The sequence below is a fragment of the Chlamydotis macqueenii genome, chromosome 6, assembly GCF_036417535.1.
Source record: "Chlamydotis macqueenii isolate bChlMac1 chromosome 6, bChlMac1.mat, whole genome shotgun sequence".
NCBI lineage: Eukaryota > Metazoa > Chordata > Aves > Otidiformes > Otididae > Chlamydotis > Chlamydotis macqueenii.
Window position 1 is genome coordinate 35,732,273 of NC_141561.1, and position 15,539 is coordinate 35,747,811.

The 15,539-nt window shown below is 38.3% G+C and overlaps 1 protein-coding gene across 1 annotated transcript; it reads right to left on the reverse strand.

Annotated features, from left to right (window-relative positions):
* Positions 1-296: 296 nt before the first annotated feature.
* ZC3H15 (zinc finger CCCH-type containing 15) lies at positions 297-13,848 on the reverse strand. The gene is made up of 10 exons (XM_086751573.1): positions 13,654-13,848; positions 11,154-11,255; positions 8,732-8,843; positions 6,885-7,037; positions 5,724-5,815; positions 4,472-4,654; positions 3,634-3,780; positions 3,357-3,461; positions 2,984-3,110; positions 297-2,242 (listed from the first exon to the last, which is right to left on the reverse strand). The coding sequence occupies exons 1-10, from the start codon at positions 13,729-13,731 to the stop codon at positions 2,049-2,051; spliced, it is 1,293 nt and encodes a 430-aa protein (XP_086607699.1). The 5' UTR covers positions 13,732-13,848; the 3' UTR covers positions 297-2,048.
* Positions 13,849-15,539: the final 1,691 nt, after the last annotated feature.

Sequence of the window (15,539 nt, forward strand, 5' to 3'; positions counted from 1 at the left end):
GCCATGTTTCAACTATGCATGCACAAACGAATTACGCACCACAGCTGAGCCCTTAGACCCAAAAGAGTGCAAAGACGCTCTCTGTCCATCTATCTCAGTGTGTTATTAACTTAAATTAGTACCAGTTACCCTGTTGTTCCTCCACTGTAAAATGCAAATAATTAATAACATTGACACAGTTGTGGCAAAAATTTAACCTAATTAGATCAGAGAAACAGATAAGTATTATAGAAATCAGTATTATACACAATATCCAGCCTCTACGACAAAATATAGAAAGCCATTTTCATCCTTGATAATGATTAAGTTACTTTTATTCCCATTTAAAATATACAACTTAGCAAAATTCTGCATCATACATTCAAATATGAATTGCATTCTTACGTGTCCTGATATCCAGGTATCCTACTGCAGGCCAGTATAATACAATAATCTGTCAACACTGTTTATTTATGGCCATAGGAGAAAAATCTCCATAAATAACTATTTATATCTGATATTGCAGCTTTTCCTTGAATACTTACATTTACAAGTCAATTTCAATAGGCCTCTTTCTCCCAAACACTGCCTCTTATTCCTCTAGGGGAAAACAAATTCCAAAGATCCCAAAGAGGGCAAAAATGTTTAAGTCATCTATTTTAGAAATAGCATTCAAGATGCAAGAGTCAATTTAGCAGTGTCAGAAATAACCATGAAAGCTAATATTACTACCCCAAAGACGTTCAAGAAAGCTCACTAAGAATGCCATGAGTCTTAATGGTCTGTAAGTAGTAAACTAAGCACTTCAGGAAAAAAATCTGTATGAACGGTATCATTAGTACAGCAACACTGGTGCAGATACTACTAGGAGTATGGCAAGGAGGCACAGCCTACAGCCCCCTTGGAAAAGCACCACTACTGCGAAATCTTTATGGCAGGGTTTCAATGAATTTTCAAAGGACACATTGACTTCAAATTTAAGCCTGACAGTAAGCGTCCCCTGCAGGGTACCACAACACAGGGTACAACACTGCTCTGCTTTGAGGCACCTTACTACTGCATAACTTCGTGTTATTTATAGAACACCAAAGATATGACAAACATTTTTTAGACCATAACATCCCTGCTCTGCAGAGCTTGAAGTCTTTGCTAATACACAAAACACAATGGGGAAAGAATGAGACACAAATAGCACTGAGGGATGTAGAACGTGTATTAAACCAGTTAATGGATGGGTAGGAGGTAAGAAGAGCAGGGAAACAAGCTGCTGAATTTTACACTGCATGAAGTGTAGGGAAAAAAAAAAAATTATCATTGCAGTTAGCCCTAATCTAACTGAAGCCAACATCTTGCTTCTGTATCAGAACTGGAGAAAAAAAAAAGTGTTCATCACCGTATGAGAAAATGAAGTTACTAACAGTTTGGTAGGATATCTTACCAGAGAAAAATCAACACAGGTATTTTCAAGTTGATAGTTTTTATTTACAGTTTTGTTGGCAAAAGGCGGTGGGAAAGTTTAAAACATTTTAAACAGAGGGCACCATCTTGCATTGAATGATGTATCAGTTTACAATCTGTATCTTCAGTATCCAGCTTGATCAAATAAAGCTAATTGCCACTTAGAGAAGCATAATCTGAATTGGCTCCATTAGAGTATACTGCCTAAAACCACTTCAGGCAGTTTTTAAATCAACACAATCACTAATAAAAATGCAGTTCTGGTGAAGAATGTACACTTAGACTTCCATACTGTACCTGGTATCAAATTGCCCACTTGTATACTGGCAAAGCAGTAATACTTCCTACTTTTAGTTTAAAGTTATAATCTCTTTCTCTGCAAATTCATCTGTCAGGTTATTCTGAACTACTCTGAATATTTTACTGTGAGCATAGTCAAGATTGGCGTAGTTGAGACCGAAGGAAAATATTCCTGGTACATGACGTGCCCATCAGAATCAGCTGGGTAACCATAAACATCCTGTTTAAAGAATTCTATTCAAAAAGGAGAAAAAATGTAGTCAGTTTTCACTTTGTCACAGAGATTTAACTCCTCACTTGAGCTTTTTAATTCATTCTTCTAAATCAAGAGTGTTTAGTTCTTCTTCTAGTTCATCCAAGTCCTCTCCAGTAAAAAGATTTTCATCAACTGGAACTGCATCAATTACTCCATTTTCCAACTCCTCATCTCCATCATTATCTTCCTCTAAATCATTTTGCTCACTGCTGTTCATATCACCACCAGAAGCTTCACTTAATTTATTATCTGAAAATAAAAATAATTCTTACAGATTTCTGTGTCACAAGTTTCTCAATCACTAATTCACAATCCTCCTAAACAGGCTTTAAAGTTTCGAAAGAATAAAGTAGTTCATTTGAAATTTATGTAGACATATATTGGTTAAATTGCATGTACGTGATTAATACGCAGGTTTGGACCATCAATTATTCAAACAGCTTGAAAAAAATAACTCCAACTCCCATCTCCTTTAACCCCTATCTTCATAACTGGGTCAAACTTAAATGAGCTGCACCTACTCAATGTCTGCACTTAATGTCTGCTCAGGGCCTTAAATACCAGGGTGTGCATTCCACAAGTGCACCAAGATCAAGACTTTGCCCTAAGAAATTCCGAGCTAACTTAAGCTAGCTAAAAAAACATGAAAGGCTTGGATTTTTGTTATTATTTATTCAGTCATGTACTAAATCTGGAAAAAAAAAAACACAACACAAGGGAAAACTGCTAAAACAAACATCTTACAGATTTACTGGAAATGCCCACAAACACTACCTTTTATTTAAACTTGAATTTAAGAAAATAAGTGCATAGCATTTACTAGAAGCTTTTCCCTTAGTAACCGTATGTATCATTGATACTAATTGCAGTCCCCTGCCCTTTTTAGACAAATACTTCTTTTCAACAGATCAATAATTCGTTTCTGTCTACCCTCTGGGGAGGTCTTAACAATTCAACGCCCTATTAGTGATGCCTAAGTAATGAACTTACCATCTTTTTCTATTGAACCGTACGTGCTGAACCGCTCAGGACTAGCCACGGTAATACCAGTCTCATCTACAGCCTTTGGGACATACAGGTTCAAATCTACATCGTTTATGCACACGGGGTCTTCCATCTAGAAAATAAACCAAGAAGCTCTGCATGAGCTACTTCTCACAGGAATTCTCATTTCTGCAAGATTCCTAAAAAATCAATCTTTTTTTAATCTTCCTTTTGACACCAAATTTTTTACAAGACATATTCTCTACCAGTGTTAAATTAAGAACCAACCTTATTAATTGCAATATACAAGCTCTCAAATCACAAGTTCTCAAATCTGAATGCAAATCGAAATACTATTCGAGCTAACAGTGTTCTTCACCTCATCATCTTCTCCCGTTCCTTGAATATAACGGGTGTCATCTGCTTCTTCATCATCTGCATCAACCAGCTCTGGTCGGAACTCAAATACTTCACGTCCACTAATCTATTCATAAAAAAAGAAATCTTAATTTATCACTTGATAGGATTTATACTGCTGTAAAAACCCAACCAAACAAAATCAAACCAATCCACAGACCAATTCCAGGCCAGCTACCTTATAACAAGAACTTATTTACTCTTTTGTCTTACATTAAGAACTGGAGTGTAGAACATACCACCAATGCTTTGCCAGCTTTAAAATCTGCTTTCCTCCTCTCCATATCCTGCTCAGCCTTATCAATTTTTTCTTGTCTTTTTCTTCTCTTCCATGCAATAAAACACTCTAGAGTAATTTTGGTAACATTTGGTCCTAAGGCAGCACGCTGTTAAGTAAAGAGACTGATTAATGCTAGAAATTGTTTACAAAGGCTATAACAAATTAGAGATTTGATTACTCATTTCCAGAAGCTAACTGAAAACATTTCTTTCTAAATAAATCCTTCTTCACTCTCACTACTGCTAAACACATGCCATCAACTTGAAGTTTGAGTCAACACACGATTTTCCACTTAGCAAGAAGAGTTGACATGAAAATGAATATGAAAAGTGGAGGAGGAAAGAAACCAATGACATCAGCTCAGGTTCTCCTGAAATGGACACTGCTTGGCAATGGTGACAGAAATAAACAGAGCAGCAATGTAAGGCCTTAGAAGGCCCTGTTCTCTTGGTCTTGCTTCCTTAGAGTTATGCAAGAACTAAGAAGGCAGTGAGCTGGGGATGAGAAAGGCGCAGAGAAGCAGTTGTAATAGATAACAGAAAAATAGCAGCCCCCTAGAAACAAAAAATACAAGTCCCCTAAAAAAAGGATCTGCACTAAGTATGCAGCTATAGTTTAATCTATTCACTGGATAATAGTTTCTAAAGAAAAACATGAATCGAATACTACGCATCTTTCACCCTAGCTCGTACAGTTATAAAACCATTTTATACTTATTAATTAGGAAGTTATTTACAACTGTCTCTTCAGAGGAACAAAACAAATACCACCAAAAGGTACCTGTCTGAAAACTTTACCTCTTTTTCTATTAGATCTTCTAAAGAAATTTCATCTTGTTTTTCCTCCTTCTTTTTGTCTTTTTTTAATACAAAACCCGGCGGGAGAGCATGGCGATACATGCAGTTGTCTCCTCCGCCTGGACAGACCCAAAACCACCCGTATTTGTTGTTTTCAATGGCATCAAGGAAATATTTGCAGACCTGTATAAAACAATGGTTGTTAACACTGCATTCTCTTTTCATGTCCAGCAATCTACACCACATATGTAGCCACTGCTTGTCAGAAGTACAGTAATGCAAAGCCAATTGCACTCAAAACAGAAGAAACATGAAATGCATTGCTACTAAAAAAACAGACAAGAGAATTGCAGCTAATTATCTAAAACTCATGTAGTCAACAGCTTTTTCCCCTTAATGTAATCCCAATTTAAAAAGACAGGATAACTCAGTTATACAGTGTATTACTGTAAACCCAGCTGCACATGTGAAAAGAAAGCATGCTGACAGTCTTCCTTTTCCTGCTCAGCAACCTCAGAGTAGTTCTACTCAAAATAAATAGAATCTGCTTCAGATGTTAAACCTTCCAGCTCATGATCCTGAGGTAAAGATATCTTTCTGGAACTTATAACAAGCAACCCATAGCTCACGCTTAGCCATAGCAAAGTTCAACTTTTACAACGTAAGCACTATCAGTAGAATATTTATTTATTTGGCATTGAAAATAAAGTGAAATAGTTCTGAAGAATGAAAAATGATTAAGATATTACACCATTTAGTCACAAACTAAAAAAATGTTCTTGAAGTAAGAGGCTAGGAACTATGCACAACTCCCAATTAGTCAATTTCAGCTTACAGGAGAAAACTCAAACTTATATGCTTATATGCTACCCAGTACGTAAATAAGCCAATGCATACAGCAGTTGCTGGAATGAGATGACAGCCCTAACTAATCACAATACTTGAATCTTCCAAGCAAGCAGGATGCATTAGATACATTGCTGATTCCCTTAGCCTTTCTATTTTGAAAGCACTTTATCTACTATCCATCTTTACTTTACATGAGAACATAGTTTATAATGAGTGAAATAGCTTTTGGGTGGTTTGGTTGTTTTTGTTTTTAAATACATTTTAAGAAATATTATCAGACTAACTGTAAATGCAGAATATTGCTATAATATTCCATTAAAAAACTTTAGGTAATGATAAATATATCTAATACCAGCCTGCAGTTAATGCTCTCTACTACAGCTCAATTAAAAAAGACACGTACTATTTGAGTTTTGGGTTTTTTCTTTTCCGCCTCACCATGCTTCTTGTTCACCACTTCTTCCAGCTTCTTCTCATCCCAGTTATCCATTGTATCTAGAAAAAGACAACAGATGGTTTCACAAAAATTCCAAATACTAAATAATGCTGCCAAGTTGCTTTTCTCCCTTACAGCAGTTTTAACATACAAGTTTTATACTTTAGTTAGTTCATAGAATGGAATATAAACTCAGGCTTTTATTATAAAGTTTTCAAACTCTCCTACACTGCTTACAAGACAATTTCCTCAGAAGCCTTAGAAATTTATATTTTGACCTGCATGAAGTGTGTTTCAGTTAAAGACTAAAAAACTGTGTTGTTCCATCTGTACAGTACTGAGGATGAACAAGGGAAAAGAAGAGGAAGATGACTGAATAAAAGACAAGGTTGGAGGCTAATGTCCAGAAATATTGATTATATAACTTGAGGATTGAAAGAGATAATCCCAAATTTTCTCTGTTGAAGTGAAAAGAAGGTGCCATCAAAAGAAGTAAGATCACCAATGGTAACAGCGGCAGTGAATCTATGGGATCGTATCATATTCATTTAGGACCACACAGGCCGAAATTCAAATAAAGACTGAGACATGATGAACTGTGGAAAACCAAAAGAAATTACTTAGACTATAAAATCTCTAACCCTTGCTAAGTAAAAGTAAAATCCAGAGCACTTAGCCAACCAATTATTTGGGAAAGGAGATAGAGTCATAGAAATAAATCCCAAAGTACCCTGAATTCTAGAACTGTGCACATTTGGGCAAACATACTTCCTCCTTTTGCACTTCTGTTTCATAGAACTTACAAGAAACTTGCAACTATAAAGAAAGATCAAATACTGGACAACTTGCAACTTGTACGACCTATGTTACACAGCAGAACTTAAAAATCACCATCCAATATCACTAGCACATACTTCTTTCTCTAAACAAGGTCTAAAGAACACTTGTAAGCACACTTTTAAAAGCAAGTTTCACTGTTGTTGGAAATTTTGCACTAGTGGTATGGGTTGCCTTTGTCATTGACCAGGCTCTTCAGGATCATAACCACAATGCAAGACAACTCTTAATCTTAAAAATCCACTTTCAGAATCAGAGTAGTTTAGTTGTGATCTTCTAGAAGCATTATACCTTTTTCAAGGTCTTCATCTCTTGCATCAATGTAGACACTTCGTTTTTCACACTTCCTTTCCAAAGACAAATCATGAGAAAACTTGCACTTGTCTCCTTTAGTGCACTGTCCTTGCTTGAAGAAAGCACAAACTACAGATTTTGGGTCAGCACCTGAGTGAATAAATTTTTGAGATTTTAATACTAATTTTAAGGAAAAGTTGTATATTAAAAGTTCTGAGATCAACGTCTAGGATCATACAACCTTTAGTATCTGTAGAGAATGAACACATGTTTTTAAAAATTAGAGTTATTCAATGTCAAGTTCATAACAAGTAAAGAGTCCATGTCCTGAACATGTCGTATTTACTTTTTATAGCCTATTTGCACTAAGTATTGAAGCAGGCACTTGACTATTTTCAGACATGTGGATAGCAGTGTGCCAGAGCTAATTATTCATTCACGTAATACATACAAGATACCACTCTGCAACTTCTTCCCTGTACAATAAGCTATTTTTGCCTCTAACACATAGTAAAGCATCTTCTGGATGTCAGTCTTGCCTTAACAGATTAACAACACCGCAGTTTAAATTATAAGCTAGCCTGCACTCATTCAGACCACTTTCTTTCTTTAATAATAGAACTAAGATGGCTGCTCATAGCCCCAAGAACAAGCAACTGTTGTTAGAGTATGAACTACGCAATCAACCTAAATACAGTTTAAGGAAATATCATCCCACTAAAGGAATTATTACACTGTTAGGAGGTGAGAAAAGAAATGAATCCAGGTAGAAATATATTTATGAGACACTACTAAATCACAAATGCTTTACTTGTAATATTCATTAAGTGCTCACGTAAGACTTGAAGCTCAAGTTTTTCACCAGTGACTAGAGTACGTACAGCAATACCTGTTTGAAATCTTAAATAAAAAACTAATTTTTAAGCACCAAGTGGATCCCTAAACAAACTCCAGGTACTATAGCTCTCCTTGTTGGCAATCTCAACAGAAGGCCAAAGCTTTAATCAGAACAATATCAGTTTTCTGAAATAACTTTATTTGGAAAAAGCTGACCACATAAACAGAAAACTGGCCTTTGTTGCTGCCAAGTGCCACGGTGGACAAATATCAGGTTTGCTTTAAAAGACATACATGGAAATCACACTTGTTTAGTCAAAAATTTCTGAGCATAATCTCATTAGTTTCATAAGATTTATAATAAAGCAAAAAGTTGGTAACATTTATTTCATTCCTCAAAGTATCTTGTTTTTTTTTTTCCTCCCAGACATTTGTAGAGTTTCCTAAAGTATTGCTCAAGCTTGCATTTGAGCACAACACTAACTTGTTCAATAACTGAATTTAAGTAAGACCACACTTACAAAACCAATTCCTACTGTCAACTGTGAGGTGGGACAAAGTAATGGGAAAAGTATTAGTGTTCTGATTTGAAAACAAGTTTTCTGTGAACACAGTAGTTATCATATTCCATGTAATACCTGGATGTTCGTGTTTCCCTAGCGGGACAGGCTGCTTTAAACAAATACCATCATGCACACACACCAAAAAAAAAAATCATGCCACTCATCCAGAAGTATTTAATTAATGAACCTGAATACAGCAAATTATCTACAGCTGGCCTATCAATATCAGCGTAGTTTTCAATATTCTAAGGATTAGTAACCCCAAATGACTTCCTAAAAAAATGTCAAATCATTACTGACAAAATACTTGGTACACTAAATAGGGATGTGTGTTTCCTTCCCTACCTTATCAAAAAAATGAACTGGCATTTTTAAAGGGTGATTTTACCTGAAGTAGATATATAAACAAGAGAATGTAAATAACGATAATTCAGGTACTCATACCTTTGCTAATTTTCTGCGCAGCAACCACAGGCTTAAAGAGTTCATTTAATTCTTGTAATTCTTTTTTCTTATCTTCTTTTTTTAATTTCTTCTCACTTTCTGTTTGAGCAGCCTATAATGACCCCAAATTTGAAGTTATTAATATATAATTAAAATGCCATAACTCACTTGACATGAACTATACAGTAAAATCATAAATCATTCTAAATTAATTTATAATGGGAGGAGGGAAATAAACTGATTTCTGAATGTCTCAGAATTCCCGCCCTTGCATGAATGGCCAGTGCCATCTAGTGGTACTGACCTTTCCAACAGAAGAAATTTCAAACGCAATCTATCAGAAATGAAATGCTGGTAGGTACCATTAGGTAACACAGTTACCTCCATTCCACCTTTACAGGCTAGGAAATCCAGTGAAAGACATTGAGACTACGGAGAGGAGAAGGTAGTTCCTCTTTTTGTGATACATGAGCAGTGCAAGTATTCAAGATCCGTGCAAAAAGCTTCTCTATCCTTCGTCCCGTACACGCCACTTTGTTCTTTCTCTGCATGTATACCAGTAGCACTTCCAGGAAATCGGACCACAGACGTTAGGAACAGCTTTTAAAACATTTTTTGCTTAATTTTATATCAATTCATTGATAGTAAGTCTTTTTATAAGACAAGAAGATTCATTTTATAGGGCCGACGACTGAAAAACAAGCTCACTTAGGAAAAGAAAAGTTTGTGCATTAAAAAAAACAAAACCAAGCCATGACTCTGCGTTACCAGTTTTGGATAAGCCAGAAAAGGCCTGTATCTCCACCTGAGTACTAGAGAAGGATTACAACAGATGAAAGAGGACATGAGAAAAACATTACTAGATGGTTTTATTCTTATTCTTAAGGGAAGCAAGTAAGACTACTACCACTATACAAATGTGTGGGGTACTTGATTGGTAAAATCGTGTAACATCAAAGAAAAGGAGCTTGGGTCTTCCAGTGAATTTGGCAAGAAAATGCAAAATTGTTTTAAAAGAGAATTTATTCATTTGGTCCACGTAGACAACACTCAGTTTTCATACTGGAAGTCTACAAAGCCTATTTTGTATAGCATGCAGACTCATATATATCAACTACAAAAAGCAGTCCCTTAAAAATGCTTTTGTTTCAACTCTAGGGTTCTAAAAGGATGAAAATGAAGCTTGCCTTTTTTTTTTTTCTTTCTTTTTTTTTTTTTTTAAAACAAAAAACCTTGATAGCATTTCCATTTGTATCTCAGGACACAATCATTGCTTTAAAGTGTTTTTTCTTTCTTTTTTCAGGGACAACCGTAACCGAAGATCATTTTACAGGGTAAGAAAGGTATCATCAGGCCTAAAAACTAGCTTCTGATATCCATCAGTTAATAGCTAAGAGCATTTGAGAAACAAATTATTTTAGGTTGCCTGATTTACATACTGATATTCCATTAAATGCTACAGATTCAGGGATTTCATGCAGAAGTTTCAGAAGAGCAGTTTGAGTAACACTGATGTTCTTGAAGTGGCATCAAGCAGTCCTTCCCACTACAATAAATTGTTAGGTCTAATGACCCAAATATCAACTTTACCTTTAAAGTTGTACTTGACATTTGTTAGTTCATCCTTACGTTATGCTAGGAATCTACATAAGTTATGACATCATTAATTTAGCTGACACTACTGTAATATTCTACAGCCTTATTCATAGAACAGGAAGCTGCATAAATACCTAGCAACTAGCTTCCCCAGCAGCGTAGGAATAAGAAATCTGGCTCACCTCCATTATAAAAATATTTTGATGAAATTTGTGCTTTCTGACTAAGTGCAATCTAAACATTGTATCTCAGCCACATCGCATTTTACTTCATCACACAAAAGAAAGTAGAGTAGTAGACAGTGGCTCAAAAATTCAGTTTCTTAGACCAGTGCACCAAATAGATGCAGATTTCCATATTTACAATATGGATTAGAATAAATACTTCTGTAAGTAGAACAAGCAACACATATGAGCTTGTAAGTTTTTAAAATCTTCCCCTAATCCAATTTTAATATTAGTAACAACTACTCTTATTTTTAATGGTTCACTATTTCTTAGATAAGTGGAAATTAAAGAGAAGAAAAGAGAATGAATATATAACTGCACTTGGCTGATAGTCAGTTTCTACACTTTACTTGCAGGTCAACTCCATGTAAAGAAACACACACCCTTATTAGCCGAGTTTGAGGGTTCTGGGGTGGGCTGGTACATAGTTCTCAGCTATAAAAGCTTTGGAAGACAACAATCTAGTTAAATCTGTGCTAGTCACAATATATTAGGGAAGTAACACCTCCACTTTTTTTCTGCTTCAGTATTACATGACAATATGTATGGTGAAAAAGCATTTCACTATACAGTGGGAAAACATTTCAGATAATGCTTACCTGACGTGGATTTTGCTGACCAAATTTAACCTGGTGAGTCACAGCCTTGATAAATTTCTGTTGTTTTGCACCTTTTTTATTCTTTAGGCCAAATGTTTTGTCCTAAATCAAGAGAGAAATATACTCAAGTTAATTGAAACGGTCCAACTGTTGGAACAAGTTTGTTACCAAAACTGAAAACAAACAAACGAAACACCCAAAGTTTTCATTCCTCTCAAGTTTTCAGTTAAACACAGACTATTATCTCCAGCAATATAAGTCATTCAAGAAACACGATGGGCAATATTTAGACACCTCGTATCTTTAAAATTTGTTTTTCAAAAGAACCTACTAAATGCTGCTTTTGTGCAAGCTATGGCTTTTATCACCAGACATACTTGTCTCCAAGTATTAGTGCGAATGTATACACATAGTGTTCTCAGGCTTCTCAAAACAGAAGGACAAGATGGTTTTGGTGATTACCCAAGTAACATCTGAGGAAAATATGAAGACTGAACAGCTATAAATATTTTTTTCCCTATCTACGTGAAATCACTTATTACTTTTACCTTCAAGTATTCATATATAAATGTTATGTTTATGTTATGCAGACAAATATTGCTGCATGTAACACATTACTTTTTATTTTCAAGTATTTTAAGCTTTTCATTTTCTAACTCCACTATTTGAAGTCCTTCCCCACAGCAAGTCCAAGCAGGTGTTTGTACTCCCTAAATTCCACTGCAAGTAGTTTCTGTTTACTGCCTGAACCAATTCCTCCTCTACAACTCCAGTGTTATTGTTAGAGATGGATTTCTATACCAAACTTACTTAAAAACTCATTAAAAACAAAGATAGCTACTTTCACACAAGTATCTGGAGCAGAAATTATTTTTAGTAATTGAAATACCCACACTAAAAATCTTTCCATGCCTCTGATTTGATACCATTTTTTTTCCTTCCAGGAACATGTAACAGATGTTCATCCAGTGATAATACCTTAGTTTTGGAAACCCCAACAACATAATAATATATTATTTAAAAGTTTAGAGTAAACAGTTCCAGATTTCCAGAGTCACCTTGTTTTTACTTGCATTCTCTCCCCTATCACCAGCAGCTTGCCCTCTGTTACTTTATGCTAATTTGAAAAGTTGGTAATTTGTCAAAATAACTAGTCGGGAAAGAAAATAGATCATTCAAACACTCGATTTCTGCGGCAAATGCCACATGGAACGTATAATCTCTGTGTATTTGAACAATGTAAGAAATTGTTGTTAATAATCAATGCAAGCTTTTCCCCTTTCAGACGCATTTTTTGGTAATAAAACCCAAAATTTCCTTATGTAGCTGGATTCAGCAAAAACATCAGCAACTCTGAAGCCAAGAGAGAGTGAGACCAACCAGTCTAACCTAACGCTTCCAAAGAACATAAAAACAATATTCTGCAGTGCTAGATTTAAAAGAAGACTTGCATTATATGGATATACTGTTTGCAACACCTGAGCAGCTACTAACTGTTTTGCTAACAGATGCAGGCAAACATTTGGTTTTCTATAAGTGCTCTCTCTTTGTGCTCTCGACATAGCTGTTTTTCATATAGCGGAAGAATTGCATGACTATCCTAATAACTAACACAGACACATCTCGCAGCTTTTTAAAATCTGGTTTTACCATGGCGTTGAGCATCAGAAGCTTAAATAGAATATGAGACAGAAACTTAAATAGAATATGGGATATTTCTTATTAATCTTCAAATCACTTTGCATTCAACTTCTCTAGAAGATTTACTAAACTGTTATTCCAGGAAATGCCTCCTTGGCCATACAGGTCAAATTGTACCAAAAAAATCCCCAAACAAACCACACACGTTTTAAACGGAGTGAGAAATGCAAACCTACATCTTAGAAAGTCGGACTCAGAAAATACAGGAACACGTAGAACACAGAGATGGAGAAGGTAAAAAGCAAGAAAGAAAAAAAGGAGGAGCACTCCTGTCTGAGCACCTTTAGTCTAAAGACAACTTTGGCCAGAAAACGTCCAGGCTGAAAACCCAAACCCCCGTCCAAGAAGCGCAGAGACCACCAGCACAACTTAAAGGGCAGCGCTCAGGGATTTGACAGATCTCGGCAGCGCCGGGGCCGCCCAGGGACCCGACGCCGCCCGGAACGGTGCTGCTGGGCTGAGTTACGGCACCCGTCAGGGGTGTGTGCGCGCACATCCCTCCGCGCACACGCAGTTTTTGGATTTATGACCGTTTCCTCGGCCGCTTCGGCCGAAGGAGTGGCCTGTGGGCCTGGCCGCCGGCGAACCAGGACGGCAGGCTCTCGGGGAGGCCGCCGACAGCAGCGGCAACCGTGCCCCCGCAGCCGGGATAGCGCAGGGAGAGAGCTGCCCGCGTCCGAAGGAAAACGGCAGGAAGCGGCAGCCCCCAGCAGAGGCTGGGAAAGGCCCGCGGCGGGAGAGCGGCCCGCCCGGCGTCGGCAGCGGGCCCCGGGGCCCGGCTGGGCCCTGCTCGCCTCACCTCGATAATCTTCTCCTTCTTCTTCTGGTCCGCCTTCTTGCTGCCCCCCGCCGGCTGCTGCTGCTTCTTGGGGGGCATGGCGGGGAGGGCGGAGCGGCCTCGGCTCTCGCTCGGGGGGCTCTCAGGGCGGCAGGGAGGGGAGGGGAGGGCGGTGCGGGGCGGGACAGACGGCGCCGCCGGGGAGGCGCAAACGATCCGGTTGAGCGAGGCCGGCGGCCGCGAGGAACGCTGGGAAGGCGGCGCGGTGCGCGCCGGGCGGCGCGCGCGCGCAAAGGTGCGACGAAATCTCCCGGCAGGCAGCGCGCGGCGGGGCTACGGCAGGGCGCTCCTCCTGACGTCACAGTGGGGCGGGGCCCCCGCCGTGCAGCTTGCATCGTTTTGTTTCGGTTTTTTTGGTTTTTTTTGGGGTTCCGCTGGACAGATCCATCGTCTGTAAAAGAGCTGCAGGGCTGAAGCCCAGCTGTGTGACGGGCGCACTGACCCGCGCTCAGTAGGGATTCAGGGGCGGCGGTTCGGTACCGCAGGGAGCTGCGGGGCTGGCACGTCAGCTGCCTGCTGCCCGGGGGAGCTCTGTCCCCTAAACCAGCCCTTGCACAGCTGAGCCTCCTCTCTGTGAGAGCTGGGTCGGCTCTGAGTGTGTCAAACAGCGGCGGTCTGCCTGCGGGGAGATGAGCTTTCCATTTACACTCTTCATTTTTTCCCTCAAGAGCCAAGGCTGGGTTTAGGTTCCACCACCAATGGCACAAGCCTTTCTGTAGAAACGCTGAAACAACCCCAAATTGACTCCAAAAGCCTCAGCCCGATCGTGAAACATGGAGCTCCTTAGCCTTGGCATGCACTGCTGCTTGCTCGTGCTGCTGCTTGCACGCGTGTTCTCTGACCATGCCGCAAGTGTCAATTGTGCTTTGGCTTCATGAGAAAAGCTTTCACAGCTCTTCCCTTCCCACTTGTGGAGGAGTTCTTGCAACAGAAAGTGCACAACTTTGGTATGATGTTAGTTGTTTTTAAGTGGCACCCGTTTCGTCTAAAAACCACTAAAAATGTTTTTTAAAAAGTGGAATGTATGGGGGACATACACTGTCCAGATTTGCCCAATTTTTGCTTCCAAAAAGTTTCCCAACTTCAAAATACTAGTTGATGATAACAAATTTTAAGGTCCATCTGTTTCAGCCACTATAGCACAAATTTCCTTCTCATTTTGAGTAAGGTGCTTCAGTCTCGCTATGATGTAGCTTCATATATAGTATAATAGGTGAAGACTCTTCTGTTGCTCACCAAGCTTACATTACAACCTGTGTCCTAAAAAGATATTAATAACTGTGTATTTTGAAAATTCCCACACGTCAGAAGTAAGAAAACAAATTGTTCTGTAAGCAAACAGTAAGCACTTCTTACAACAGATTAAGCACTTGCAGATCTGCAACATAGAAGACCCAAATAGTTCAATAAAACATCTTACTTTTCAGAGTGCTTAGCTAAATAACTCTAGCAGCCATTTGTTGCACATCACAACTTGTATGCTCAAAAGGATGGACTACTTCAGTTCTACATAGTTTGCCTAATACAGGAGATAAAATCTGAAATTGTTTTTAGGATCAGAATCACAAAGCAGCATGAGACAATGGAAGATCTAGGAGGCTAATTAATGTGCATACTTTATTACACTGGGTAATATTTGTAATAACCAATGACTTCTTGATCCGTCAGAAAATAAATAGCAGCACACAGTAGTTAGAACTTAACATAAGAGGAAATTAGACTAGAAATGAACATATTTTGTTTGAGCTACCAGGACGAGTTGCTGCCTTAAAGGAGTCAAGCTCTCACTAACATCATTGTAACTCCACTGTGCCAGGAGCCAGGCCATAATGTTTCCTCTCCTGTGA

Bases quoted from the DNA above. Each gene is read 5' to 3' on its own strand.
- ZC3H15 (XM_086751573.1), bottom strand. From the start codon at position 13,731: ATGCCCCCCAAGAAGCAGCAGCAGCCGGCGGGGGGCAGCAAGAAGGCG. The intron at 5,816-6,884 runs GTATAATGCTTC...GTCTTTTTCTAG, and splicing joins AGATGAAGACCTTGAAAAAG to ATACAATGGATAACTGGGAT. The intron at 3,462-3,633 runs GTATGTTCTACA...TTTTATGAATAG, and splicing joins AAGCTGGCAAAGCATTGGTG to ATTAGTGGACGTGAAGTATT.